Source organism: Squalius cephalus, assembly GCF_949319135.1.
Source record: "Squalius cephalus genome assembly, chromosome: 20".
NCBI lineage: Eukaryota > Metazoa > Chordata > Actinopteri > Cypriniformes > Leuciscidae > Squalius > Squalius cephalus.
Window position 1 is genome coordinate 30,494,464 of NC_137141.1, and position 13,028 is coordinate 30,507,491.

Here is a 13,028-nt window from a genome sequence, read left to right on the forward strand (position 1 = left end):
CAGCACAACACACCTGTAGCCAATCAGCAGTAAGGGGCGTGTCCTCTCATGATGGGGGAGGAGAGAGAGAGAGAGAGATTTGAATAAAGACTGTAGAAAGAGATATGGCTGAGAGACATTACAAAAGAGAAAAGCTCAGAGGAATATCACTGGAAAAAGAAAAACAAGGATTATGATCAAACAAGAGCTTTAGGACCAGTGTTAATATTTCCAGCGCTGGAGAGACGTTAGAGAGCGGGAAGGCCTGAAAATGCATGGCAAGGTTGCGTCTGCTGCATACGTGAGTAACACTGGTTTTGCTTTGTTTCAAAGAATGAAATGGTCATGAATGGCCTCCGTCAGACAAAAACCTTCTGAAAAATGTAAATTGGAGAGATCGTGACTCCGCATACTAAATGTAATGAGTGACGTCGGTTCGAGCCTTAGAGGCTGCAGCCATTAAAGTCCCTCAAAGACAACAATGAGAGCGAACCAATCAAACATTAACAAGCGATTCTTTGATCTTCATGTTAATATGAACCATCTTCTCAATTCAAGTAGTACCAGTAAAGCTCCACACTACAAGCTTTACTCTTTTTTCATTCTCTGGTCTCTGTTCCTAGATGACAGCTTTGTTTAATGTAGCGGTCTTCGCCGTTTGGCTATACATATACGCTATCTGGTTCATGTGTGTTTCCATTCTGGAGGTTTATTTTCTCTAACATCTTACTTGGAGGAATAGTTTGCACCAAAAATAAAATTTATTTTACTCACCCTCACGTCATTACAAACCCACACGTTTTCTTCTTCTTCCGCTGAACACAAAATAATAAGTTCGGCAGGATGTTCAAGCTTTTTTTATACAATGAAAATGACAAAGATCATTCTGCGCCTCACAGAAAGCTATCGTATTGCTTCAGAAGACTTAGGGCCAGATTTACTAACAGCTTGCACCAGCGCAAACCCTCTTTTGACTTTAAGGATTTACTAAAGACACGCAGTGAAAAATGTGTGCTGAAAAGGCACGGACAGGGTGATTTTTGCTGCTGAACTTATTGCATATGCATTTGTAAATTGTGCTTTCAGACGCAAAATCTATGGGAGGAGAATATTTAAATGAATCATGGTAAGCTGATTTACTAAGGTTTGCACTAGTCAATATATTGGTATTTGCGCCATTATTTTTTAAGGCAATTTTAGGGCATAATTTTAAGGCAAGTCTTAAAACAGACCCTAATTTGCGCTGCTCATGGTAGATTGCGTTGGTCATCATGGAAATGATCTGCGTCTATGTTCTTTAATGTGTGTGTCGTCAGTAAATCACACGCAGAACTTTCCACTCCCATCGCCCCTTTATGGGATTGTGCTCTCACGCTAATTTGCCCTGTTTAGTAAATCTGGCACTTAGTCTAGTGCACAAGTTCACTATAAAAAATGTATCGTCTTCTCATGATTTACAAAGAAAAAATATCATCAGATAATTTGCAAAGAAAATGGTGCTACCAGTCGCTGAACTTAACATGTTCAGAAACATTATCAAATGTCTTGGGGTGCGTTTTCCAAAACCATCGTTAGCCAATTATGGTCATTAGCTACTTAAAGTCATTTCTGTCGTCACCCCTGGAATGCACAAGGATTACTCTTCCAAAGTTGGACTGAAAATACAAATTTTTAATACAAATGTCACATGAGATAGAAGAGCGTGTGTTGAATAATAAAACTATTTCATACATTGCTGTTTAAGGATGCAGCCAGTTTGATCCTACTGGCCTTTAACTTCTAATTCAGGGTTTTTCATAATTGCACAAGAACAAGAAGCTCTTCACAGAGATCCTAAAATCAGTTTTGCATTGATGGTAAAATTGAGGATGCCCTCTAGTGCTCATCCACTGTATTGCAGTGATGAATAAGAAGTGAATTAAACATTTCTGAAGACATGTAAAGGCGGACTTTTGATTGTAGTGAATAAGATGAGATGTTATGAATTTAAATTCATAAGTAAAACTACAACATCATAAGAAGAAAAAAACCTCAAATGAGTGACCATTCAGTTGCCACAAGAGATGGATGACAGACGTAGCATTAACAAATCAGTCTTTAATGATCAATTCTAGTCACATTTATTATTCAGAATATCACGTACAGCAGCAAAGATAGCGCGAGACTTCAAATCTCACAGTATCACACGTGTAATACAGACAACAATATTCCGAGAAAGGCACAAACATTAAGATAAGTCTAGAGAAAACATTAAAATATCAGCTCAAATTATACACATTATTATCAAGAAACATCAAACAATAGAACCAAAAAAAACATTTTTTAAACATTTTAACTTTGTTTTACTTCTGATTGTCATCTTTAATGGCATACCTACACTTCTAGAGCCCAACCTAATTCACAGAAAAAAAAAAAATTAACGGTATTAATATTAGGGATGCATCGGTATACAATTGTTTGGAGAAACAATGACTGAGTGACCTAATCAAACTGATACTGACAAAAAAAAGCCACTTATGACTGAATTTGAAAGTTATTATACTATGAAATTTGAACCTGATATTGACAAAATATTGACATAACTAACATTATTATTGTATTGAAAGTGTTGAAATATGGTACATAAGCAACTAATGCTATACTAACCTTATTTTTAGCATTATCCTTATTAATGTTTTCAGTCAGTCCAAAAATTATGTCAACTCTTAAAAATAATGGTTTGACTTTGAACCAGTGTTGTGGGAGTTGGGACTAATAATAAGACAATTTAATACATTGTAGGAAACACTGTCTCAGATCACATCTATAATGCAGATCATTTAGAAAATAAAAAAATAAGAAAAACACAAGTGAATTTGGTCGAGCCCTATTATGTCTAGTCTCCAATGTTTTCTGTACAGTATACCGTTTCTTTTCCTCCCATCATGAAAGTATTGTCACATATTGCACAAGCCACTGGATAAAGCATTATAGCATGCTCACTCACAATAAAATACCGATGGATGTGAATGATCTCATGCTCACACAGCACTACAGCACTTCAGATCTCCTTCTACGTAAACACAAAATATCAAGTAATACAGAAACTTGAAGGAAGCACAAAAGACAAAATAAGATTCTAATCACAGTGTCAGAACTGAGCACACAATGTAGTGGATGACATTGCCACCACTGAACAAAACATCACGAACAGAGGTTAAATGCGCTCTATGTCATTTTTTTGACTGTACTAAAGCATAAAAATACCATAATGTTTGCAGAGATGTAGGAAACATGCTAAGTTCAAATACTTGTTTCTTTGAGAAACAATCCTACAGCCAGTTATTCTACTTTGAAATGTGCGTTCTGTGTCAGAATGTCTGTTTTTGTTTTGGTATGTGTGATCCCGCCCACTGTTAATTCACCCAATAGCATTTCGACACCCCGGGTTGCCAGTTGGCGGAAAACACAGCAAACAAACTGGGTCAGAGATCGCAGATTCTAGCCGACCTAAAAAGCCTTCGCAATAAAAACATTGCAAACATATACATTAGCTGATCAACTTATACTGTAAGGCTAGTCGCTTCCTATTGTCAATTATGCACGTTTTTGTTGCGTGTCCTCAATCTGGCAACCCATGTGAGCGTGGAGTCTGAGAAGGACGGGGCGGTAGAAACAACCCTCTCCAATATTTGCAATATTACAGAGTGCACCTTTAAAACAAGAATTATAACTAGCTGTTTTTATACTTTCATCTTCTGATCTCAAAATCCAAGTTTTCTTTGTTCGTTTTTTTTGTATATTTTTAAGGTAAAAGCCTCACACACAAAGCTGAGAGGTCCTATTTAGCTGGTCACATGCAACTGGTACAATAATATGTGGAAAAACATCGGAGCCTAAACTGAACAGAACAAGTAAGCCTGAGCTGAAATGTTAGCAAATGCCCTCATTTGGCTTTTCCCCCCAAAAACAGACGGTTTTCATATGAAGACTTAAGGTGCTGTGGGTAAGATCTACCCTGCATCTGACACACTACTTACTAGTATTTAAAAAACATTATCAATTTTGAAGTCAAAGTTAAATGAAGGGTCGACCCAAATACATGCATGTAGTGGTCCTTTATCGATAAACACTGCATCAAACTCTACCTAAAGCACTACCCTGTTCCTCCAATCTGTTTTATGGACACTACCCTCATCATACATACAAGTATATTTCACATGTTAAACCATTAATATCAGTATTTTCTTGTACATTACCATAACAATGACATCAGGACTTTGGTAATTACTTAAAGTAGCTATACTACAATTCTCTGAATTGTTTCACAGCTCTACTGAAGATAATAAGTGCTACTGCTCCAGTTATACAGAGCCAAGAATGATCTGATGTCTTTACTGACTGGGAATTATTAAATAAAATGTTCAATTTTAAGCTCTATGAACAAGTTAAAGGGGTCATGACATGAGAAATCTAATTTTCCTCGATCTTTTGACATATATGGGCAAAAAGAAAAAAGAAACACTGAAACATTTGTCAAAATATCTTTGAACAGTATTAGAGCAAATTTTCCTTTTGGGTGAACTATTCCTTTAAATCAAAGTATTAAATCAATTGTTTCACAGTTCAGTCAAAGTGCTATTGCTCCAATTGTACAGAATAGCAAAAAGGATATTTTATCAAACTACTTGGCAATGAATGTAAGAACACTTATATACACATATTTCAATAGCTGCATGTTTTAAAACTAAAGAGAACTTCAGTTCACTTTCTCTATTAAAGTTTCCTTTTTCTCTCCTGTTTTAAGTTTCTAATGAGGCTGGCTAACAAGCAGGGAAACCTATTCATCCCTTTGAAATGTAGCACCACTATTTCAAATACACAACGGTACCTTTGAAAAAAGACCCAATTAAATGTAGATATTTGCTACATACATTTGCTTTTTGCTGAAACAGTGCATTTTCTATGAGAGAACGTTTGTGAACAAACTGCAAGCTTAAAGTGGCATAACGTCCGACCTGTGCGACAGGTTTTGTTTTAACATCATCCTCCATTTTTTAGATAATATAACTACATTCATTTTCCTGAACAGTAGATTCAGTTAGAAAACAAGCATGTAACATTACTAACTAGGTTATAGCTCCTCTTTATGTAAGCAGCCTGTAATAACAGCTTTATCTATTTAAATTAAAGGGCAGTTTCACCATGTGATCATTCTAGAGCCAATCTTATTAAAATATTTCACAGATGGACCATAATCGCATTTAAGAATCAAATAAGTATCAAATAACTAATCTGCCATCTGTAGTCGGACATCGCTGATGTTCATTGGTGTTTTGTGTAACAGTGGAGTCCAAAAGTCACTGGTGGAAAAAAAAATTAAAATGGCACTAGTGAAAACACGTTTTTCTTTTGAGTTATTCTTGCTGGCTGCATGCAAAAACTGCAAACTGCAGGCCATTTTTTTGAGGAACCACATGGAATCTGATCTTTTTTATTCTGATTTGGGACGCTTCCATATGTGGTCCTAAATCAGATACATGTATGAATTTTTGCAATGTGACCTCAGTCTGACCAGTCATATCAGAATTCATCATTCATCACAATTCTGCGCTGATGGGAGTCACTCCAAAGATTTCACACACCGGTAGTTCTTTAGTCGCTCAGTGAATATGGAAGACGGCAGTGAAGTTAGTCAGTGGAGGGACGGTGAACTGTTACACTCATAAGTATTACAGGTCAGTTCAGGATCGTGACAAATGTGAACAGCCAAACAAAAAATTGGACCTGAGCAATAAATCAGAATTGAGCACTAAGGCTTGGAGAGTGAACGTAGCCTAAGGTTCAGTATGCTTTACTAAATCAACATGTGACCCACTGAACTGCCACTTATCATTACTTTCACTGATGTGCATCTTGAAATCTTGTGTACCTATCTTTTGTAAAACTTAAATCAACTTAAAGTTGTTTATGACAATGTGTAAATGTATTTGCAAGTTTTTTGTAATAAATTATACACTAACAATCAAATGTTTGGAGCTGGTATGTTTTTTTATTGTTTTTTTTTAAAAGAGGCCTTACCAAGGCTGCATTTATTTGATATATATATATATATATGTATGTACCTATCATTACAAGTACCTATGTACCTACATTTAACAATATTGTTTTATATATATATATATATATATATATATATATATATATATATATATATATATAAAACAATATTGTTAAATGTTATTACCATTTGTAATGTATTTTATTCCTGTGATGCAAACCTGAATTTACAGTATATGACTATCAGTGTCACATGATCCTTCAGAATATATAGTATATATATATATATATATATATATATATATATATACATATATAGACTGTAATATATAGTCTTAACAGTCACTTTTGATCAATTTCATGTATCCTTGCTAAATAAAAATATTAATTTCTTTAAAAACAATCTTCCCCCTGACTTTTGATTGGTAGTGTATTTTAATAAACCAAAAAAAAGAGAAGATTTTGAATCCCAGATTTTCAATGTGGTCTCAGACCTTTGGACCCCACTGAACAATTGTTAATACATTCAACATATTTACTTCGATATTATTTAGATGTACACTCGTTGCTAAGCTCCGCCTCTGTCCCTAAACCTCATACCCATCTGACCTCCTCTGCTGGGACCAGCTGTCGTAACCCAGTCTCCCAGCAGAACCTTCCAACAGTTCCCATCCAGACTGACCAAGCAACTGCTGCTCTTCATCCGGCTCAAGATGCTCTCCTGAAGACCTGATGCCAAACAGCAAAATAAGTTGGACAGGTGCTCAGTTAAAAAAGTCAAAATGAAACAAAAATGAAAAAAAGAAAAGATAATAACACACTGACTGCTTTATCTGCTCCCATTAAACCAATATAGATTGCAACGTTTTGAACAATCAAGGTCTTTGTCAGGCAATAGGAACAACAAATATCAAGGGATTTCATATTCACATATATAATAAACACACACCAGATAAAACTAACCAATTATCCAATAAGCAAAAAGAAAATATCAAACAATTATTGAAAAGGGAGACATCACCTGACGAAGACCTTGACATAGCAAATTATTAAAGTTTCATGGGAGCAGATAAAGCAGTGTGCTTTATTTCTTTTATTTAATTTGTACACACTTTAAGGCTAATTAAATGGAAAAGAACACAGAAGGGTAATTTATGGAAGGGGCAACATGATCTTCTACTGTCTTGATAGGATCACATTAATTAGTTAGAGGGGACGACCTGTCTGCTACAAGCCAAATGAGTCAAATAAGGACATGATTTATATTGAAGTGCTCTGAATTGTTTTCCGCAGATAGTTAAGTATAGGAAGTTAACACCAAAAATAAAATAAAAAAGGTAACCTAAAAAATGATAACATCTAAATGAAAGGTGCAGTAAGTGATTTCTGAGAATCATTGTTTAACACTGTTGATATTTAAAATCAACCCAAACAAACACACCCCTCCCTTCATTGCTCCGCCCACTAATTGGATGTCTCTTCATCATAGCAGAAGCGAAGCAAAATAAAGCTTCATGAAAAATAAAGCGAAGATGGCGAACGAACGACAAGGAAGAACAAGAAATGAACATACAGTACACATGAGTATATACAAGCAAAGAGTTGGTTGTTAGTCGCCAGCTGCTCCAGACAAACAATGACACATTAAAGTCCCCGTGAACCGGAAGTTGCAAACGACTTTTCTCCAGTGTTGTGACGTATTTCCAAGTGAAAGGGAATATTGAACAGAGGGCAGGGTTTTACTTTAGCGCTCCTCTTCTCCATCTCTGCTCATAGCAGACTGACGGTTTGAGGGGAGTGGTTTAGCGTTTTCAACCCAAGCCGTCAAACTGACGTCATCAGAAAAGGAACGCCATTCCAGACCGGAAGTAACTTTTCAGATTTTGATTAAAGATTACCACGGCAAACAATTTTTTTCTGTGTATTAACTTGCACGGATTAATTGTTCACCACAAGACTAGTAATATGCGCTAACAAAGTAAATAGGGTCAATTTTGATTTCATGTCAACTTTAAAAACTGTGCTGTTACTAGAGCTAACATTACAACAACAACATATCTTAGTTCTGTGAAACAGCAAAACCAATGTTACTCACGTATGGAGCAGAAACAACACGACCTCAGCGTCCATTTTCAGGCCTTCCTGCTCTCTAACCACTGGAAATCTTTTCTAATAATAATAGTGCTAAAGCTCTAACCTGATCATAACCCTTCTTTTTCAGTCACTCTCTCTCCTCCCCCATCATGAGAGGACACGCCCCTTACTGCTGATTGGCTACAAGTGTGTTTTGCTGCTCGGTCTGATTCACTTTCAACAGCGTTTCTCAGAAATAGTGTTCTGCACCTTTAACTGGTTTTTATTCAAGTCAAACATATCATTTAATATTACTGAATCAACCTAAATACATTCATTTATACCAGCAAAATTCATTTTAATGGGTTAAATCAAGTAAAAACAAGTAACAATTGTAAGTTACCACTTTTTACAGTGAAGCTTAAAAAGTTAAAGTTAAATGGTTACATGAATTACTGGGTTAATGTGACTTTTCTTCTAAAAGTGAAAGCAATAATGACATACCTGCTTTGTGTTATTCTGTGTGGACCGAACTCTGATGGCAGAGGCACCTGAAATAATGAGAAATTAGAGAAATACAATAGAGCTGACATATTTCTGAAATAGAAGTTCATTACTGCAATCCTGAAGTAGGTCATGTCAGGTGATTCATTATCAATGGGAATATCTTTTGGATACCAGTAAAGGGTCAATGACTTGATGCTCTGGCATTTAAAATGACCTATGAAATTCATTTAAAAGTAAAAAATAGTGGTGTAACGGTTTGGAGAACTTAAAAAACAAATGATTTCATTATTAAAACATTGTAAATCTTGTAATAGTCTTTTATTACAATTTCTTTTGAAAAGCCATGGAGCAATTTTGTTTTAAAATACTATTATCTAAAATGTTGTGAGGCAAATCACAATGTGATATAACTAACATGAAAACAATAAAAATAGAGGACCCTGTGTGATTTTTTCCTTTTTAAAAATACTAATTGAGTCATGAGATATACAGTGTTATGTTGATGCATATTTTGGTAACATACAGAGTGAGCCGTGCAGTAATGCCTGTGAGGGACGCTCTGATAATACTCCAGTAGTCTCTCGGCCAGGGAAATCCGCCGCAAGAGGCTTTCAATGAACCGTCGCAAACGAACCTTCCCACACATCTCGTGCTGCGCCGCCGCTTCCAGAAACTTCTGGATGGTGACAACTTCCCTGCGATACAGTCAAAGGTAGTTACTGAAGAACATTAGGCTCTCATCACAAAATGTAAAAGGATTAAATGGGTCCAATCATATTTAATTATTTTCTTCAAAGTGCGTAAACGTAGTACTGTTTCATTCTGTTTCTTGCTGATGCACTTTTAAGAAAAAAACTTCTTCGTGTAAAAATAAGCTAGAGTTGAGCACTTTCTCCATTTCATTATCATTTACACCCCCTCATGTCATTCCAACCCTATATAACTTTATTTTATTTGTGAAACACAAAATAAGAGGTCAGAGGTCACTCTTCCGCCAGAACTCGACTTGTGTACGGTCATTACCAGAAGCCAGTGATTATAGGTTATAAAGTTATAAATATGGATATGTTTCATATAAAAACGCATCGCTTTGCTTCTGAAGGGCTTTATTGCCCCCCTGGAGCCGTATGGATTACTTTTATGATGGATGGATGCACTTTTTTGGGCTTCAAAAATCTAAGGTACCATTCACTCGCATTATAAAGCTTGGAAGAGCCAGGATATTTTTTAATATAACGCCGATTGTGTTTGGCTGAAAGAAGAAAATCATATACACCATCTAGGTTGGCTTGAGGGAGAGTAAATTATGGGATAATTTTCATTTTTGGGTGAACTATCCCTTTAAGGATTTTGGACACAGCCTTGGATTAACCATTTATATGGATTTATAGATGCGTTCACGCCATTCTGACAAGTAAAAAGCCTTTACATTCTCGTACAACTCGTAATTACAACTCTGAAAGAGCCAACTTGTCCCACCCGACAGGCTGACTGTCATCTCGTAATTGTGGTAATTACGACATGCATCTTGTACAATCTCTTTATGAGAGTTCTAAAGCGTCAAGAGATTTGGGTGAGTAGACTTTCAATCTCAGAAATCTCTCATGTTTCATTAAAAATATCTTCATTCGTGTTCCGAAGATGAACGGAATTTGATGGGTTTGGAACGACATGACGTTGAGTGAATGAGTTAGCGAACTAAGCGAACTTTAAATCTTTCACTCACTGTTCTCTCCGCTCCAGCTCGTGCTCCGAGATGCTGAGCTGCTGCCTCAGTGTGGCGATCACCATCACAGCGGCGTCTACCTGTCGGCTGAGCGCTCGCTCTCGCTCCAGCACTACCTGTTTCTCCTGGGCCAGGTGATGCGAGTGAGCGCGCTCACACAGGATAGCCGTGTCCGTCTGCGCTAGCTCTGAGCTCAGCCGTAGCAGACGCCGCTCCATGCTGCTATTGGCTGTCCTCATCATCCCCTCCAGCCTCTTCTCCACGGACGCCACCGGAGCCGAGAGGGGTCCGGCACCGGCTGATGCGTCCCCAACGCTGAGGCTCCTCTCGGGGGGCGTGAGCTTTTGCTCAGAGGGATGCTGGGATGGAGCTTGGTCAGCAGCGAATGTGTGTTTGCGCTCTCGTCTCGTAGCTGAGTTAGTATTGGTGCCGGCATCACGTACTTTATGCATGTCGGAATTGGAGATTTTGCAGCCTTCCATTCGGTCTGTGTTACATAAATCCCTCGTGGATAGGAGACTGATGTCATGTTTAGTGTGGAACGGGTGGCTGTATTCAAGGTGAGCTCTGAGGGAAGAGAGACTGTGGAAACGCTGGTGCTCTCCACATCGCGGGCAGCGGAAAGGAAGTTGAGAAGGGACCCCGGCTCCACACGCCTGACCGTTCTTCACAAACAGCGCTGTGTTGCGTGTGCACACTTTCTGCTGCATGACACAGATAACCTATCAATAAAAATAAATATTACAAATTTGTGCACCCGAGTTCTTCGATATAAAAATACCTTACAGCAGAAATGGCAAACCAGGTCAACTTTGGCCTGCGATAACCTGTGATTTTTTTTGACCCAGCATATCACAACAGTTACATGTCTTTGAAGCATATCTTAATTTCTAATGAATCTTTTTGTTTTAACTTTTTAGTTTTAATCATCTCAAATTTAATATAACATAGTTTGATATAACGCAACATTTACGTTTGTCCCACGGCACTCCTGTATGATTTTTGGTCCTTCTTAGTAAAAATTTTGGGTTACACTTTATTTAAAGGTGTCATTGTTAGTGTAATTATATATTTAAGTACTGAATAATATTAATCAACTACATGTACTTACTATAGGGGTAGGGCAGGATTAGGATTTGGTTGAGGGTTAGTTGCATATAATTATGCATAATTTACTGTTATAACAAGGACACTGTAAAATAAAGTGTTAACAAATTTTGTTCATTTCTGCCAAGAACAACCATTTTTCTACCTTAGTAATAGACAAATATATCAGACAGGCTGATTAATCTGTCTATATTTGTCAATGCACATTATTTGCATATAATACAAACTGCATGAATCTGAATGGAATAAATAATTTGGAACAGTAGCTTTCATTTTATAAGTGGATTAATTAGGTCTTATGTTTTATTCTGCTTTCACGTTTATGTCAACACTATTGGGATGTCACAAAATGTCAACATGCATTAAATTAAATGTTTCCTTTTTTCCTAGGATTTTTATATATATATATATATATATATATATATATATATATATATATATATATATATATATATATATATATATATTGTAGCCCAGATATTAAAGTATGTGCTTACACAGAAAGTGACTTTAAAAATAAAGCTAAGCTGGAAACATGTGACAACTTGCCCCGGCGGTATTATCGGTATTTTATCGGCCACCATGAGCTCTTTAAAGATATAGGCATGGACTATTGAAAACACCATATCAGTGGACAACTATGGTGTGTATCCCTCGCTGTCTAACTGGTCATTTTTATTAGATCAAGCTTTTCTCAAAGCCTAACATAGACAGAATATATGACAGCATCATTAGAATAAAATAAAAACTGACATCAACACTTGAACCACTTGTCACATCTAGGCTGTGTGCTAGATGTTCATTCAAAATATAACATGACAATTTCCATGCATTATTACTATTTCATTATGTTCTTAATTTCAGCATATGCATGGTTTAAATAGGTTAATGTAAAGCTTTGGCAAATCAAATGCATGCACATCGGTGGTGAGATGCATTTGCAAATGTTTTAATGCTTTACTTATATGCTTAAATCAACCGAAGATCATGCCATAATTGTTTCTATACTTACATTAAACTACCACAGACATATTTGTGAAAATCTTCTAAAGCAAGCAGGAGGAGATCTACTGGGCAGAGTCTGACTGACATTTTCTATAACACCACAAGCATGCGATCATACCTTGATGAACGAGCTCCAGTGGGATTGTGTATTGTAAGCTTTGATCAAACTGTTGATCCTTCGGGTTATCTGTTGCTTGATATTTCAGTCCGAACCCCACTGGTAACCCTCTCTGATTGAGATACAGTAAAAGCGATATCTAGGTGTATGAAGTCATCTGGGTCAAGAATGAGCGTGACAGCAGCGACAGAGGTGACATTGATTTCTTTTCATATGATGCTGAATGCAGTTTTCGTGTGCAAAATGTCATCGCATTAGGTGTAAAATTACAATCGCTGTAAAAAGATCACTGACTAAAAAGATTTCGGTCAGAACATTCAAGATTCATTAGAATGCAGTGCGGCAGACCGTCAGGTCAATCTATTTAAAGACAGACGGGGGAGAAGAGCACAAAATCACAGCATCAACACAAACCCACATTATTTCATCATTTGCATAAACTAGTTTAAAATGTAGTATACTTCACATATAAGT

At 36.7% G+C, this 13,028-nt stretch overlaps 1 protein-coding gene across 4 annotated transcripts in view; it reads right to left on the reverse strand.

Annotated features, from left to right (window-relative positions):
• The window catches only part of znf365 (zinc finger protein 365), a 30,304-nt gene extending 17,402 nt beyond the window's left edge, over nt 1-12,902 (reverse strand). For 2 of the 4 annotated variants that reach the window (XR_013819335.1, XR_013819336.1), the window contains exons 1-5: nt 12,555-12,902; nt 10,325-11,046; nt 9,122-9,293; nt 8,596-8,642; nt 6,619-6,747 (exon numbers count right to left, since the gene is read on the reverse strand). Coding sequence is in view for 1 of the 4 variants with exons in the window: in XM_079852477.1 (XP_079708603.1) it covers nt 6,606-6,747; nt 8,596-8,642; nt 9,122-9,293; nt 10,325-11,034 (1,071 nt within the window). In the remaining 3 variants the exon portion in view is untranslated. Of the gene's footprint in view, nt 1-6,317; nt 6,748-8,595; nt 8,643-9,121; nt 9,294-10,324; nt 11,047-12,554 lie in introns of those variants that run through there. The other 2 variants (XR_013819334.1, XM_079852477.1) reach the window with 2 other exon arrangements.
• Nucleotides 12,903-13,028: the final 126 nt, after the last annotated feature.